This window comes from Cervus canadensis, chromosome 15 (assembly GCF_019320065.1).
Source record: "Cervus canadensis isolate Bull #8, Minnesota chromosome 15, ASM1932006v1, whole genome shotgun sequence".
Classification (NCBI taxonomy): Eukaryota; Metazoa; Chordata; class Mammalia; order Artiodactyla; family Cervidae; genus Cervus; species Cervus canadensis.
In genome coordinates, this window is record NC_057400.1 from 74,113,089 (window position 1) to 74,130,436 (window position 17,348).

At 45.4% G+C, this 17,348-nt stretch overlaps 2 protein-coding genes across 5 annotated transcripts in view; one reads left to right on the forward strand and one right to left on the reverse strand.

Moving 5' to 3' along the window:
* The window catches only part of WDR33 (WD repeat domain 33), a 116,461-nt gene extending 105,036 nt beyond the window's left edge, over nucleotides 1-11,425 (forward strand). For all 4 annotated transcript variants that reach the window (XM_043488179.1, XM_043488180.1, XM_043488182.1 and 1 more), the window contains 6 exons: nucleotides 252-360; nucleotides 3,065-3,503; nucleotides 7,531-7,694; nucleotides 7,803-7,895; nucleotides 8,780-8,995; nucleotides 10,784-11,425. In XM_043488179.1, the coding sequence (XP_043344114.1) occupies nucleotides 252-360; nucleotides 3,065-3,503; nucleotides 7,531-7,694; nucleotides 7,803-7,895; nucleotides 8,780-8,995; nucleotides 10,784-11,013 (1,251 nt within the window). In that variant the 3' untranslated portion in view covers nucleotides 11,014-11,425. The remainder of the gene's footprint in view (nucleotides 1-251; nucleotides 361-3,064; nucleotides 3,504-7,530; nucleotides 7,695-7,802; nucleotides 7,896-8,779; nucleotides 8,996-10,783) is intronic.
* A 2,478-nt stretch (nucleotides 11,426-13,903) lies between these two features.
* On the reverse strand, nucleotides 13,904-16,969 carry SFT2D3 (SFT2 domain containing 3). Its single transcript, XM_043488170.1, has one exon. It carries the CDS (start codon nucleotides 16,347-16,349, stop codon nucleotides 15,708-15,710), a length of 642 nt encoding a protein of 213 aa, XP_043344105.1. The 5' UTR covers nucleotides 16,350-16,969; the 3' UTR covers nucleotides 13,904-15,707.
* Nucleotides 16,970-17,348: the final 379 nt, after the last annotated feature.

The window sequence follows — 17,348 nt, forward strand, 5'->3', positions numbered from 1 at the left end:
TTGACATTACAAGTAAAGATCTAGCTTTAAATAAACCTATCAGCAGTTTTAAAATATGTGTTTCCTTTTATTATGGTCAGAGAAGTTATCTTCTTTCCCCTGATATAAGGACAGTTCTCCTAGCTGTTTATGTACTACTGGAAGATTTGCGGGCAGCCTGATGTTTTTATCTTGTCACATTATGATAAAATTGCTGTTCATGAAGCATAAGCCTTTGATTTCACACCCCCGCTTTAAACACATCTTTTCAGGAAGGACAGAATGCAGGCCCCCCACCCCTGATACCAGGACTAGGGCAGCAGGGAGCACAAGGTCGCATCCCCCCTCTTAACCCTGGACAAGGACCTGGCCCTAACAAAGGTAACTATCTGCTCGGCTGAATAAGAGATTACATTCTACCTCCTTTGGGTAAATCTTTCAGTAGTTCTACTGGTAAGTAATTGATAGAATGTGATCATTTGAACCTCTAGGAAAAATAAGAGAATAGTCAATTCAGGTCAGAGCTTTGCCTTATGTTGTCTTCATAGATTTGCTTTGGTTACCCTGAATGCTGCCCAGAGGGCACAGCTCCTCACCACCAGAGGCGGGTGATGAAACTGCTTGGACAGCCACCAGGAGCAGGGCCTGTGCTGCAAGCCAGCCTTGTCCTCCTGGAAATGGGAGTGGTTCCTGTGTTAATCTGATGCAAGTGTATATTTTTACCATGCCAGAAAATGGAACAGTTTCTGTTTGAATTTTTGATGGGATAAAGAATTCAGACGTTTCAGCAGTGTTTCTGGTATCACCCCCCCTTTCCCCCAAATTGTGTCATATATTGTTTCCTGGTTGCATTGTTCTGTACCCTTTGAAAAGAAGAAAGCTGTGTTCCAGTGTGTTGTGCCTCAGGTTGTTGATACTATGAAAAGCACAGAGTTTGCCTTTTCATGGGAGGAACACATCAGAGAATCATGAATATGGTGGAGACATCACTACAGAGAACTAGACCCCTTTTAAGTTGTAAGTGGCTAAGCCCACAGCACCTTGTAGTACATGTGAGGGTTCCGCCCCCATTTGATCAGATTAGGCAAAGTCCTGGTCAGCATATTCAGCCTGGGACTCTGGGAATTTAAAGCTTAGTTGTGAATTTATGCGAGTTGTTAGAAATAGGAAGGGAGAGGTAAAAGAATTAGGAGAATGTTTCTTTTAGTCTTACCATGTGGAAGTGGTGACCACCAGGGAAAAAGAAAGCTTCAAGAGCCAGTCTCTGGATTTGGGGACCCTGAGAAAAGAAGTCTGTTACCCACAAGATACAGCCATCAGCAAACTGAGAGCCTGCCTCTCTCCCTCTCCCCTACCTTGTGTCTGTCTCCACCTACTTCCCTTTCCTCCTTGCTCTTCCCCTTTTCTCTTCACTCCCCCCCAACCCCCCTTCCCTCTCCCTCTTCCTCCTCTCTTTCTCCTCCCAGGGACCAAAGGGAGAAGGGGGAGCCGAGAAAGTGGCCCTGCCATCCCCTACTGGATTAACCAGCGCCGCCGCCCCCGTCACCGGCGGCCACATCCCTTCTAATTTGTAGTGGTGGGTTTCTTTCCTTGGAGGAGCCAGGGTACTTTTAAGCAGGTAGAGGTAATGGGAGGATTGTTATTCATGGGTAAGTCTGAATGGAATGTGTTCAGCTTCCTCAGGTCAAAGGGCTGCAGTGTCTGAGGTCACACCACTCTGAAGTACGTGAAGTCAGAGAATGAGCCCTTAGCTGCAGGATCACACTGGGAAGTGAGGGGCTGTTTACCAGGAGGAAATGAGCCTTGGGGTATTTGAACAAAAAGGCAACTTAGAAGACACTTTTCCTCAGCACGAGAGGACTGGTTTAATGGAAGGAAAGAAGGCAGAGGGGATAGAAGAAGTTAGAAGAGACTCGTCTAATGGTGTTTTTAGAAGAAAAACACTTCTCATGGTGTGTTTTTATACTGAGATTTCCAAGTTTTTTACCCATGTTGAATGATGAAGAGGAATTGAAATGGCTAAGAGAAGTGAGTAAAAATGAAAGAGGAAGGTGTTGGAAGGGTAAGGATTATGACTGACTGTGATGTAAGGAAAGGAAGTTTGTCTTTATTGCTGGGAAAAAACAGTAAAAGTCACGAGCTGGGAAAGTGCAGGGATTACATTTTTAGAAGTTAGAAGCAAGAGTGTCCCTTTTGCTATATACCTTAAAAAAATATTTGATATAAATTTTATGTTGACAGAAAAGAGGTGTACATTTACAATGGCTGCAGTCATCATTCAGTAGCCAGGAAAACAAACCCCTTTACAGTTAGGAGATAAACTAAGTGTAATTGGTCTCTTTGCATTTTTATTCAGTAACTATACTGCATATATTAAAATATTTCAAAAAAATCTTTAATTTCTACACACTGTCTGTGAAGAATGGTGGTGATACTATAGATGAAGGATGTTCTAGAAAGGGGCAGAAAAAGTGTTTCTATAAACCCTGAAACTGAAGAACAGCAGGCTGTTTGGTCACCCAGCAGTTATTAGAGAGGCCCATGCTTCCACGTACGTTACAGAAGATTTTGTTAAGAATCAAAGCATCAGTGAACAAATCAAGTGAAGTGGACTAGGAGTTAAAGGAAAGACCTCAGGGCAGTGTGGCCTGGTGGCCCTGTGGTGGGCTTTGCAGGCTGTCACAAGTGCAGAGGTGAATCCCGTGCACTTAGCTTCCTGGCCGACCTTCAGCAAGAGTTCCCTGGGTGTGGAGCAGTGGGCCCAACAACACTCTGAAGGAATGGGGGCAGGAAGGGAGGCTCATCCTTATACCTGTGATGTTCTTGTGTTCTGAATGAGCCTTTACTGCAGCTGTTGAGTTGCTTAGCCAATGAATTGATGAAGTTGAAGTCTGTACCCCCAAACCCTTGTTCTTTTCATTATATGACGCCTTAGAGACATTTGTCTCCTAAGTACGCTGGGAACCAAGGAGGGAAAACACTCTCAATAAAAGACTGCACTCCGAAATTTTAAGATGCTGAAAATCAGACCTATGTTGACAGGATTCCTGGAAGACAAGGTAAACATCAGTTTTGTTTCCTTTAGGTGATTCGCGCGGCCCTCCAAACCATCACATGGGCCCAATGTCAGAGAGGCGGCACGAGCAGAGCAGCGGCCCCGAGCACGGTCCCGAGAGGGGGCCTTTCCGGGGCAGCCAGGACTGCAGGGGTCCCCCTGATAGGCGCGGCCCTCACCCCGAATTCCCCGATGACTTCAGCAGACCAGACGACTTCCACCCCGACAAGCGCTTTGGCCACCGGTTACGTGAATTTGAGGGGCGAGGAGGCCCTTTACCACAAGAAGAGAAGTGGAGGCGTGGGGGCCCTGGGCCTCCGTTCCCCCCCGACCACAGGGAGTTCAGTGAGGGGGATGCCCGGGGTGCAGCCCGGGGCCCCCCAGGGGCGTGGGAAGGCCGCAGACCTGGAGACGACCGCTTCCCCCGGGACCCTGAGGACCCGCGGTTCCGAGGGCGCAGAGAAGAAAGGTGGGCCAGACGCTGTATGGGTCCATGTCCTCCTCCCTGGAGCTTCCCATCTGTTCTGTCCATATGGATCTCTTTCCCCCTTCACTGGGGAGAGAGTGCCCTCCCCTCTCTAGGTTTTGTGTTTAGACCTAATATAATATGCCTTTTAACATCTATGTGGTTCTCTATTATCTCTGCAGTTTAGAAATCTTTCTCTATTTGCTTATTTCTTGGTCATTTTAAACAGATAGGTGGGCCTGTGTACTATAAAGTTTCTTGGGTTTGAATAGAAATCTCCAGGTTCTCTTGGTTGGAATGATGAAATATGAGACAGAGATCTAGATAGAGAATAAAGGAATTATTGAGTAGATAGTTTTTGTGTAATTGCTTAAAGATCTTAACAAAACCCTATCAAGCTGAAGAATAATCGTGTTGTTCAAATAGGTTGAGGTCAGGCTTGGACACTTGACTTGTTTGGGGTAAAAAAATGAATAGAAGAAGTAGGGAGTAAAAAACAAGAATTAGTGAAATCTCAAGTGAGACTCAAAATAATCAATGATGATAATTGAGTATTTACTGTGTGCCAGATGTTACTTCATTCAACTGTTGGAGTGAGTTGTGAGTTGAGGTGTTACTGTCAGCCTGTACAGGTGAGGGATGCCACTGAGAGAGCAGGTTCTTGACTTTGGAAAGGCCCACGGATGGTGCATGTAAGGGCAGCTCCTGCTCTGGCCATCCAGCTGCAGAGCCCGTGCTGTGCTGCCCAGCACCCCTGTCCTCCTGCCACAGTCATCTCTCCCATGTCTTTGCTCATCATGCTAGTCTTGCTAGTAGGTAATTGAGATAAAGGTTGGTGATCTCTGTTCTCATGGGTATGTTAGAAGAGTTACTGATAAAACATCCAGGGAGGGTGAAATGGAGGGGTCAAGGGAAGCAGCTCTCAGAGGGGAGTTTTTAATAAAAAGATTTAAGAGCTCACTAAATGATATCCAAGTATTCACTCTTTGAAGGGGCTTTTTATGTGTGCAGGAGCCCCATTTCCAGTGGCTTTGGCACCGTGATTTCTTGAATCTCTGTGTCTGTGCAGAGTCTCAGATTTTACTCTGTCTGAGTGTGTGTTATATTTCATCCGTCAGTGACAGACCCACACCTAGACACTTGTGCTGTTCACCGTTTGTATCCCTGACATGCCAAACACGTCCTGCTCATGTTGCGCTTGCTTTTCCCTCCGCCGGGAGTACAGTCTCCTCGGTGTTTGTGGCTCACTGCACTTGGATCTTTCCTCCTGTCCCTTTCCTCTGCTTTATGTTCCTTCAGAGCACTTAGCAGTCCTTGACATTTAGTGATATATTTATCTGTGCATTACTTGTATCTCCCAGAAGTCTGACATATTGCTGAAGGGAGGTCCTCAGAACCTAGAGCGGTAGTGGTGACACCCTGTGGGTGCTCAGTAACTGCTGAATAAATGAATCTGTTACAGAGGGAGATATATTTTAGAAGGGTCAGCTCGTTAGGAGATACACTGCTCAACTAACAAATATCGACTGAGGCGTTTCAACAACAGAAATTGATTTTTCTCAGTCTTGGAGGCTAGAAGTCCCAAATCAAGGCCTAGCAGTGTAGGTTTCTGGTGAGATTTTTCTTCCTGGCTTGTAGACAGGCACCGTCTCCCCTTGCCCTTGCATGATGGAAAGAGACTGAGCAAGCTCTTTGTGGTATTTCTTCTTATTAGAGCATATATTCTGTCATGGGGCCCCACCTGCAGAGCCTCATCTAACCTAACTAGCTCTCAGAGGTCCATTTCCAAAGTCACTTTGGGGGACAGAGCTTCAGCATATGAATTTTGTGGAGGGGACAAAAAAAACGTTTAGTCTGTAACAGGAACTATTTTCTAACTAGGGCAGATTAGAGTCCCTCTGCCCTTCTGTCGCCAGGACAGTTGTACAGCGGATGCCTGGGCAAGGGAAGAGTCCTGCCCTGTGTGGGGACCGCTCCCGGAATCTGCCTTGGGGAGGAGCGCCCTCTGCTGACACTCCTGCTCCACTTCCCTCCCCTTCTCAATTCCACCCTCACCCTCTGGTTAATTCCCAGCATCTGGAGTACCCCTCCTTGGCTTGCAGGAGCATGGCTCATTAACTTACAAAACAGGTGTTAAGAAGGTACCTAGACAGTTGGAATGGTGGAGTGAAAAAAGGAAAGCTCTTTTTACTAAAACAGCAAGTTACAGATGTAGACTTATAAAATCACTTATTTTAAGCAACCAGTGTCATAATTAATTCAGGCAAGGATCATCAGCGGATGCAGAAAGCCATCGAGTAAAAGGATTGTGGAGAATCAGTATATTTTCACACTGCCCAGGTGTCACTCCATGGATTACTTAATTGCAAAGGAGAAAATGGACCTTTACAACAATGACATTTGGTTGCCATATCACTTTTACATCCTAAACAGTGAGACAGACTGGCATCACTGTGAAGGTATAAGAAGTTTTACCAGAAATGTTTTACCTGAATCTAATCATGGGAAAATCAGAAGAATTCAAATTGTGGAATGTTATGTAAAACCCCTGTATGGACCCTTCAAAAATGTCAAGGTCGATTCCAATAAAAATTAAAAAGTCAACGTCACAAAAGATAAAACACAAGAGGGGGGCTGTTCTAGATTAAAGTAGACCAAAGAGATGGGACCACTAAATAACAGTGTATGATTGAAAACTATAAAGACAACTGTAAAGGACATTTTGAGGACAGAGAAATTAAAATTGGATTGTGTATTAAATACTATTACATGTTATTTAGAATGATAGTAGTGTTGTTATGTAGGAGAAAGTCCTTATTCTTAGAAGAAGTCTACTGAAGGATGAAGGGGTGAAGCATTATGTCACAGCTGGTTTTGAAAAGGCTTAGAAAGTGAATTAGTAAATAGATAGTGAAAAGACAAGGTTTGTGTGGCAGAATCTTAAGAACTGATTATGGGCATTTGTTGCTCTATATGTTCATCTTTACATTTGAAATTTTTCAAAATGTTGGAGTATAAGATAAACAAATGGAAACTCAGGATAAAGCAGAAGGCCTGGTGGGCCCTAAGCCCTTGCCCCTCTCTGACCCTTTCTCCAGTGTCCGTGGCCTCTCTTGGTTGCTCACGCACCTTTCCTACTGGCAGGCCCCTCCTTCTGCTTCCTCACAGGCTTCTGCTGCAGCTCTGGCACCCCTCATTAACGGTCCTGCTTCAGTATCACTCCTGGCCCACTTAGTTTCCCAATTCCAGAATTCTTGAGAGGTGGTGAAATGGTCCACTAGCCCAGGCATGAGATTGTCAGCTTGGCAGTGGTGAGCTACCCACAAACCAGATGCCTTCCCGTCCATCAGTCAGCTGTGGCTGGGGCCATTGGTGCAGTTTACGGCCCCTAGGCCTGCCCCTGAGTAGAGAGATGGGCCAGGGCAGATGGCAGAACAGATGCCCCCAAACAAGTCAAGTGCAGTGAGTAGGCATGATCTCTGTCCCCTCCCCGCCTTTTTTTTTTTTTTTTCTGATTATGTAAGTCATGTTTATACACAAAGATGTGAATGGTAAAATGAAAAATACTTGGGAGGCAGTGGTAAAGAGCCTGCACTGAGTGTCAAGACTGGCTGAGTTCACATCCCAGCACTTAACCGCGTGTTCTTAAGTAAGTGACTTAACTTCTCTGAGTCCTATGTAAATACACATGGGTAGAATAGAGTCACTTTCATAAAGTGGTGGTGAGGATAAAACAAATGAGATAATACACTGTAAAGCACTTGGCATGAGATAAGCACTTTAAAAATGCTCACTGTTACTATTCCTAAAAGCCTGAAAGAAAAAATAACCCCACATTCTAGTGCATTTCCCTCTTGCCCGTTTTTACCTGCCATATTATAAAATGGGTACTTAAAAAAATACATAATTTTGTTTTTCTCCCATTCAACATTGTATCATATTTCCTCACATAATTAGGCTTCTTTCAAACATGAACTTGGAGCTACAAGGTATTCCATTAGATGGATATTCTGTTGTTTTTTCCTAACAGCTTTAGACGAGGAGCACCCCCAAGACATGAGGGCCGTGCTCCCCCCAGAGGAAGAGATGGCTTTCCTGGGCCCGAAGACTTTGGACCAGAGGAGAATTTTGATGCTTCTGATGAAACAGCCCGAGGAAGAGATCTCAGAGGTCGAGGTCGGGGTACCCCACGAGGTAAGCTAAAAACCATGGGGCTAGGAAGGACAGGGATGAAGAGTTAGGTTGCTGTGAGCACACCTGGAATAGTCTGCGAGTGTTGTGGTGTTTTGTTTCATTGTGTAGGAGGAAGGAAGGGTTTGCTTCCCACTCCTGATGAGTTCCCTCGCTTTGAAGGAGGACGGAAACCAGATTCCTGGGATGGAAATAGAGAGCCAGGTAAGGCAGTAGAGCTGCTTGTGCCTTAGGGGTCCTCTGACTGACAGTTCTCAGAGTGTGGTCTGAGGACTCTCCTAGGGGTCCACTGGGTTCTCTCTCCAGCAACTCACCTTTCCCTGGGAGGCTGGGTTGTCTTCATATCTTCAACCCGCAGTGTGAACCGAATGCAGGAGCAGGTGGGGGAACCCAGCTTTCTCCTGCTGAGCCAGATATTAAAGAGATTTGTCAAAATGCCACTCTTTTCACTGAACAGTTTTGTTTATGGAAAATATAGTTAAATGAACTAAAGTTTTCTCAGTCTTAATTTCTAACATGGCAGATGTTGTTAGAACTCTCATGATGAAATCTCTTTGGGGTCTTCAATAATTTTTAAGAGTGTGAAGACATTCTGAAACTAAAGAATCTGAGAACCACTTTTCTGGACCTTACCAACTCCTCTTGTTTTAGGGGGTATGTTGATCCCTAATCTTGACCTTTCCGTGTACTTGTGATGTCACTGGCCTATGGCGGGTATTTAGGAAATGTTTCTTGCATGAATGAGTATTCCTTTTCAAGTTGCTACTTAACAGTATAATTTCTGTCTTCTTTAGGTCACATTGTACTTTAATATGGGGTTCCCCAGTGGCTCAGCAGTACAGAATCCACCTGCAATGCAGGCAGTCTGGGTCGATCCCTGGGTTGGGCAGATTCCCTGGAGAAGGTTATGGCTACCCACTCCAGTATTCTTGCCTGGAGAATCCTATGGATAGAGGAGCCTGGCAGGCTACAGTCCATGGGGTCACAAAGAGTTGGACATGACTGAGCAGCTGAGCATGCATGAACATACTTAAATACAATAAGATTGTCAGATTCTTAGCCTTGTGAATCTGTGCTTCCCATTTTAGGGCCAGGACATGAACATTTCCGTGATGCTCCCCGCCCTGATCACCCCCCTCACGATGGTCATTCCCCAGCTAGCAGAGAACGGTCCTCTTCTCTCCAAGGCATGGACATGGCATCTCTACCACCCCGAAAGCGCCCCTGGCATGATGGGCCGGGAACCTCTGAGCACAGAGAAATGGATGCTCCAGGAGGTCCTTCTGAGGATCGAGGAGGCAAAGGTAAGTGAGGCTGGTGCTTACGGCTTGGGAGCTGTGGATACTACAGCCCTGCCAAGAAGGCTTCAGAGTTACCAGAAGCCCCATCCCAGTGTATGCCTATTCTGTCTGTCCCTACTGGGGCACCCCCCACTGGGGTACTAGGGGTCCTTTACCCTCCAGGGCTTAGGCTGCAGAGGTACGTGTTCCCAGTTGTGGTACAGCCAGTGGGTGACTGCAGGCTCAGTCTCTGTATAGGTCTCCTCCACTTGCTTCCAGGAGTGCCTGGTTTGTTCACGTTTTCCACTCCGGCTCTTTTTCAGATTGTCCCAGTACTTTCTCTGCTGATCTGTGAGACTCTTGCTCGATTGGCAAGTGTGCTCTGGTAATGGCTGCTCTGAGCCCTCAAGGCCGGTCTCAGTGGCAGGGAGGGTTGCCTTCTCTCAGGTTCTGTGCCTTTTTTTTAGTTTGGACCCAGAAGGAGCTCTGCTTGTGGCCAGTCACAAGGACTTTGGGGAATATGGTCTGGAAGTGGTTTTCTTTTCAGGGGGGCAGTGGATTATTTCTGCCACTTGAAACTCTGGATCTTTATTTTATAGAGGCAGCACTGACTTTCAGCCAGGAGTGGTAGTTACTGAATGCTAACTACAGCTGTGGTCTCAGGTGAGGCTGGGCTGACAGACATGGAGGCTGCTGGAAAGAGTGCCCATGCACCCCAAACTGCGCTCCCCTCCCCAGCCTACCTGCCTCCTGTGGATCCCTTCTTCACAGAGTTCTGCCTTTTGTTCTTGGTAGTTTGGTTCTTCTAAGTGCAGAACTCTCAGAAACAATTCCATGTCACCAGTCCCCACCCACACACACATTTTGTTGCTGGCTGGGGTGGACACTCAGGACACTCAAACCCAGGCTGAGGCCACATGGCTAGTGTGGAAGTGATATCCTGACTGACAGCTTCTCTGCCAGGGTACCATGAGGGGGCCTAGGCTGAGCTTTGTAAGAAAAGAAGCCAAAATTCCTTTGGCTATCTTTCCTCACCTCATCTTAGCTGGATTCAGATTCCATTCAAATATTTAAGACAAAGTTGGCAATAGTTTTCTGATAGTGCACGATGGGAGATGTGACCAAACGCTGTCATCTCAGGAAAAAAATTTTAAAAGTCAGAATTTTAATGATACCTAGAGGTTTGTGTGTCTAACCCTGGAACAACTAAAACTATCCCTGGGAGAAGCACTAAAAGCTAGTGTTTTTCTTTTTGTATTTTTGTTTTTCAGGGAATATTTTATCTAGTTATTTAACAAGAAATCAAAAGTAAAATATAGTTTTAGGATAATCATAGTAAATACTTATTCTGTAGAGCACTTGTAATTAACATCATCAGCAGTCTGTATTTCTTACTTGCTTCTAATATTAAGTCAGTGCTTTTCAAACCTTCCCCCAGAACAGCCGTGGTGGCATAGGAAGGTGAAGATACACTTCTCATAGACGGTAGGCACAGTCCAGCATGGTCTGTGACCTCCAGAAGGGGCTCTGTGTTTATCTCTTGGCTCCCCAGCGGTTCTGTCACAGCCTTGGGGAACACTGTATCTCGTTGATGCTGAGGGGCACAACCACAAGCCAGGGCGGGGATGAGAAAAGGGAAAGTGCAGGCAAAGTTTTACTGCTCTGAGTACCATGCTAATGTTCTCAGAACTCTGTTTAAGAAAACAAACAAAACCAGACATGTTCCACTGTCATCACAGAGTAAATGTTTGTACCAGGAGTTATTAAAAAGTTAAAATAAAAGTCACATGTAAAACCACTGTTTCATTTCAGGCCGAGGGGGCCCAGGACCTTCTCAGAGAGTGCCTAAGTCCGGACGTTCCAGCTCCTTGGATGGAGACCACCATGATGGATACCACAGAGATGAACCTTTTGGGGGCCCTCCAGGGAGTGGTACCCCTTCTAGAGGGGGCCGGAGTGGCAGTAACTGGGGTAGAGGGAGTAACATGAACTCTGGCCCACCAAGGCGAGGAGCTTCGAGGGGGGGTGGGAGGGGTCGGTAGAAGTTGGGGCTCAAAACCCCTAGGCCTCTCTGGACAGTATTTAAGAACTTGTGGACTTTCCGAGAGAAAGAAAAGGAGACCTGCACCATGTAGCCCTGAACTCGCTCTGGGGCAGCTGAATCCCAGGTGCCCCGAGTGAGGTCTGCAAGACGAAGAGCCTGCTGCTGGCTACCCAGAGGAGCTGGCCTTGTTTTGTCCTGTCCACCCTCACTGCCCGAAATCCCACATGGGTTTGTGAAGATAAAAGCTGGAATCTTTTTTTTTTAAGTGTCATGAGACATGGAGCACCTCCACAAATTTAAGTTCATGTCCAATCGAAAATTTGTTTCTATATGTACAGTTGTCAGAGAAAAAACATTAAGTTGTTTTTGTATGAATACAGAATGTGATTTACGCAAGAATTAACAGAAAACAACTAGTCGTCAAGTGCTTGCCTTAAGGAAACCTGTAGTTTCCATTGCCTCTGGTCTGCTGAGGGGTGTACAACTACTGCTTACATTTGTGAACATCCTTGATGGGAATCTCTAAGTCATCTAAATTAACTCATTTGTGAATTTTGTTTTTAAACAAATTCTTATCTAGCCATTCTGTCACACTTACTTTTGTAGCATAGTGAAAGATACTTCAAAACTATAATGTGGTTTGAAGTTAGATTCAAAGCCTTATTAGTTAGACCTGCTGTGGCAAATGGAAAATTATACACTGAAGAAAAAAAAATCTGATGTCCAAGCAGAGGGTCTCCCTTGGCTGTATCTCCTAGTAATTACACCTTAGACTTGAGTTGCTTTTTTCTGATGAGGGGAACTTAACATAAGCTAGAAATCATCTACACATACCTTTTGAATACTGTAAATCATTTCACAAATGGTTTTAAGTTGAAAAGGAATGGATCAAAATCTTTCTTAAACCAGTTCTGCAAAATTTAAATAATGTCTTCCTCTTCCACACTAGCTATGTGTAAACACCAGTGTTTAAGGCAGAGGATTTTTCAATTAAAAGTAAGCCAGGAAGGTCTCATCCACAACAGATTCTTTTAGTTTTAAATGATTTGGCCCACTTTGAATTGAAAGCCAAAAGTTCAGTTTGAGATAACCCCAGGATACTTTCTATATTGACCCCTTACTTTGTTTTTATAAAAAGGCTTTTTTTTTTTCTTCAAAGGACATCCTGTGGTCACCCTCACTACTTTGACAACTTCAGTTGGGCATTGGAGACAGGTTTATTTGACAAATTTAGTGGTGCTGGAAAGTGTCAGTGGTTGCTTAGGAAAGGGATATTGACTTAGTTGGAGTATATAAAAACTTCCTAATTGGTTCTCCATTAATTTAAAAAATGGTAAAAAGCTAAGTTACTTCTGCAGATAAAATGTTCACCACACATACACTGCTTTTTTTTAGGGTGTTAGCACCTAGAGGCGTCAAGAGATTTTTCTCTTTACTTTGCAATTTGAAACATCCTATTTATCAGCACCTTGCTCTAAACACACCTTTAGGAGGCTCAAGATTGCTTTAGGTTTGTGGATATTATTTATTTGCCCTCTACTGGTATAGCTTTAAAAGAAGTTGTAATCAAATTCTAAGAGGATAAAAAGGGATCCAGAGAGCAAAACCGTAATAGACAGTTTATTGTTGTTCAGTTGCTAAGTTGTGTCTCTTTACGATCCTATGGACTGTAGCATATCAGGCTCCTCTGTCCTCCACTATCTCCTGGAATTTGCTCAATTTCATGTCCGTTGTGTCAATGATGCCATCCAACCATCTCATCCTGTCGCCCCTTTGTCCTCCCGCCCTCAGTCTTTCCCAGCATCAGGGTCTTTTGCAGTACGCTGGCTCTTCATATCACATGGCCGAAGTATTGGAGGTTCAGCATTAGTTTTTCCAATGAGTATTCAGGGTTGATTTCCTTTAGGACTGATTGGTTTAATCTTGCAGTCCAAGGGACTCGCAAGAGTCTTCTCCAGCACCACAACTCAAAAGCATTAATTCTTCAGCACTCAACTTTCTTTATGGTTCAACTCTCACATCCAGACATGACTACTGGAAAAACTATAGCTTTGACTATACAGACCTTTGTCAGCAAAGTGATGTCTGCTTTTTAATATACTGTCTAGGTTTGTCACAGCCTTCCTTCCAAGGAGCAAGTGTCTTTTTGGAGCCTAAGAAAATAAAATCTGTCAACTGTTTCCAATTTTCCCCCATCTATTTGCCATGAAGTGATGGGACAGATGCCATGACGTTAATTTTTTGAATGTTGAGTTTAAGCCAGGTTTTTCATGCTCCTCTTTCAACCACATCAGGAAGCTCTTTAGCTCCTCTTCACTTTCTGCTATTGGAGTGGTATCATCTGCATATCTGAGGTTGTTGATATTTCTTCTGGCAATTTTGATTCCAACCTGTGATTCAACCAGTCTGACATTTCACATGATGCTAAATAATCAGGGTACAGTATACAGCCTTAATGAACTCCTTTCTCAATTTTGAATCAGTCTGTTTTCAGTCTGTTGAATCATGTCCACTTCTAACTGTTGCTTCTTGACCTGCATACAGGTTTCTCAGGAGACAGGTAAGGTGGTGTGGTAGTCCCATGTCTTTAAGAATTTTCCAGTTTGTTGTGATCCTCACAGTAAAGGCTTTAGCGCAGTCAAATGAAGCAGAAGTATGTTTTTCTGGAATTCCCTTGCTTTTTCTATGATCCAGTGGATGTTAGCAATTTGATCTCTGGTTCTTCTGCCTTTTCTAGAGATAAGGTTCCTGTTTTGTTTTTTTTTTTTTCCTGAGACTCATGTGGTAAGAACTTTATCATAAGATTTTAAGGCTTTAACTTCAAAAACACTACCTCAGTAAGCAGATAACCAGGTCGCATTTTGAGAATGAATTCATTTAGAGAAAACTGAGAACTCAACATTATTTATTACTTAATGTGTATATCTGCATTTTAAATCATCACTGTCAAATTACATACAATATATTGTGCTTTGAATTTTATAAAAACAGATTTCCCAACAGTGAATTCTTGGGAAAATGCTGGAAAAACAATTTTTAAAAATAGCATCAATATAAAAATGGGCTGAAGTCGGTAAAATCGTCAGCCTAAAATTTAGAACTAAAATACAGATTTAACTAGGGGGTAGAAAAAGCAGCCAATGGTTACGTTTTCCAGTCAAAAAAATAAATCATTCCCCCCAAACCGTGGATATGCTTTTACAAACACCGGGTAGTTCTGCCTCTTGAGGTAGGTAACCCTATTAAACGACAGTGGGGAGAAGCATCCTTCTTTCAAAACAAGGGGGATGGAAGTAAGTCTACTTTAGCGTCCACCTCTTGGAGCAGGGCTTAGGACACTAATCAAGGCCTATAAATATAAATTTTGAGGCTGGAGCAAGAGGCAAAACTCTCTTGCCTGACAACCTGTTTAAGCAACGCTAATCCAGTCCCAGGAAACAATTACTTTCAAGTTGTTCTCAACCTTAGCGGAAAAAGGAAATCATCTGGGAAGCTTAAAAAAATACTAATGCCAATCTCCCCCCACCCAGCCCAGAGATTCCGACTGAACTGAGATTTGACTCAAGTAATCATGTGAACTGAGAACCACTGGCATAGAATTAAAACTTAAAAAATACAGCTTATTTCCTAGTTAATATGTAGCTAGGGACAAAACGTTGTCTTATTTATGGACTTAACCAGAATACTGAGCCCAGTCTTTCTGGCAATAAATTAAGGTAAGTCCTAGAGCAAGGTGCTAAATCTAAAAATGAAGAAAAATTGGCAATTAGATATGAAAAGCACCTTACATTGCGTTAAGATTGGTTAAAAAGCACATCATAAAATTAGGAATGAAAAACTAGACCTTGTAGAAATCCATGGTTTCCATCCAATAGGATAACTGGATGGGGAATTATCTTCCTGTCTCAGGCGTTTCCTTAGCTGAGTTATGTCCATGGATCTCTTCTGAGCATTTACGTGCACCTTACTGGCTACCATGCTTCTTGGTCCTTGGTTTCCTTATGTAATGCAGAATCAACTGTCTTTAACCTTATAAGACATCATGTTAACAATTTCACTAAAGTAAGAAAAAACTGAGATAAACCGTATTAACTAAAGCACTTGAAAAAATTCCAGTGGCTAAAAGTCAGCATTTAATCTGCTAACTCCTATGGATACACTCACGTTGAAGAATAAGAGAAAAAACTCCCAAGAGCGAAAGAAAGCAAATTTACTGGAACTAAACTACTGCGATCTACCACTGGATTTTTTTAGGTGACAAAATGTGAAAGAAATCCGGGAAAATAAGGGCAGTCAATCAAAACGGAAAAGCTATTTTCTCTCTTTTTTTTTTTTTTTACTGAGTGCAATCTAAGACCACGGTTAACGCAAAAGCAATTTATCACTAATGTTTCATAGCGTACCACCAATTCAAAACAAAATCTGGTTTTCACAGCACTTGCTGCCGAGTGTAGCACAAAATGCTGAAATCGAGGAGATTCCCAAACTGCTCGTGTCTCAGTTTACAGTTCGCTGGCACAGTAAAGGAGCAGCTTCTACGCTGTGCTATCTGGGATCGGGCGGGCGCAGTCCTTGGATTGCTGGCGCTGGGCCTAGAGCCGGTTCCCCGTGTCCTCTCGATGGCCCATCCTGGGGACCGGCTCCGTGTGGTGTCCCGGGGCCGGATTCTGCGTCCTTCCGACGGCGCGAGCCTCAAACGGGGAGCGCCTTGGCGAGGGCGGCGCCCGGGCCCAAGCGCCCGAGCGTGAAGCGCAGAGCGGTGCCCGCGCCCCGGGGTAGCACGCCTAGCAACGCGGCCAGCAGTGCGGCCACTTGTGCGCAGGCGCCCAGCGCTGTGAGCAACGTACTCCGCAGACACAGCGCCGCGTACAGAGTCGCGCCTAGCGCGACCACGTAGAGCAGCGCGGGCCGGGAGGGCGCCTCCTCGCCGCGCAGCAGGCGTCCACACGCTGCGCCGCCTCGCAGGAGTGTACCTCCCGCTAGTGCCAGCGCAGAGCCCAGCGACCACAGCAGCGCGAACTTCCGGGCGCGTAGCAGCAGCACAGGCGCGTAGAGTGCGGCCAGGCCGAAGCAGAGCGCAGCCAGCAGCAGGCACACGCCACTCGCCATCAGCCGCTGAGTGCGCGTCACGCTGGGCAGACACGTCTGTCCCGCCGCCGGCTCCGCGGGGCTCTGTGTCCACGTCCAGCGCAGGCCCGCGCGGCCCAACCACGCCCCGGCCCCCGCCGCGGGCTCCTTCGCCTCGTCCGCGGCGAGCAGTGGCTCCGCGGCCACCGGGCCGCCCGCTTTCCCCTGCGCCAGATATTCCTGCAGCTGGCGGTTGAGGTCCGCCATGTTGGATGGAGGCTTCCGCGTAGTTGCGCGGGGGGGGGGGGGGGCTGCCGCCCACTTCCGGCTCCACTCAGTCGGCTTTGGAAACTGCCCGGACCTCGGACGGCTGTTAGTCCCCCGGGACGGAAGGGGCGGGGCTTCTGTTCCGCTGCCTTCATGGTCTCGGCTGGCACTCGGGCTGGGACCGCGGCTGATTACTGCGTGTAGCTTCTGAATACCTTTCTTCGGTGTCCTCTGTAGGCGCTGACAGGGCTTGGGTGAATTATGACAGCATTAGAAGTTAGTTAAAGGGCGTGAGCTCGTGTGGCTATGAATGAAAGAAACTTGACTTTATGGATATCAGTATCGTGATTCTGTGCTGTAGTTTTCCAATATTTGGCCGTTGGGGGAAAATGGAGAAAGGGTATACTGTCTTAAAACTATGCTAATCTATAATTTAATTTTTTAAGAAGCTCACGCTGCATGTCATAAGTGGTTTCTTTGGGAAAACTACAGAGCTGAAGCAGAGTTAACCGCCCACTCCCGCTGATGTGCTTCTCTTACCCGTTTCAGCATAGGTCTGGCAATATTATTGTTTCAACCCCAGGTCTTGTATTTATATTTTTGGCCCACATCGTCATGCTTCTGATACCCCTCTGGGTACAGGTTTCCTGACCCATCAGATAATTCTGAAGCGCTTGTTCACGTCCGCTTAATTTCTGATCTATTCTGAGGTGGCTCCTACAGCCCTGCTCTTTTTCCAGAACCTCCTTGAAGTTCCTTGGCTTGTTGTGTAGGTCACAGCCATCTGGGTGTCTGCTAGGACTTCTGGTTTCGCTGCTCTCTCTGGTTGTCAGACATTCAGAGTAAGCTGCACCTCTTGTTTACATCTCTCACTTAGGTGCACTTTCTCTGAGTTCTCATCTAACCCAGTTGTGACAGTTTATTTGTTCAAAGCAGTGCCAGCAGCTTGAGGCCAAGTTCTCTTTCATCTCCCTTTTCTTCGGACCTGGAAGGCTACAT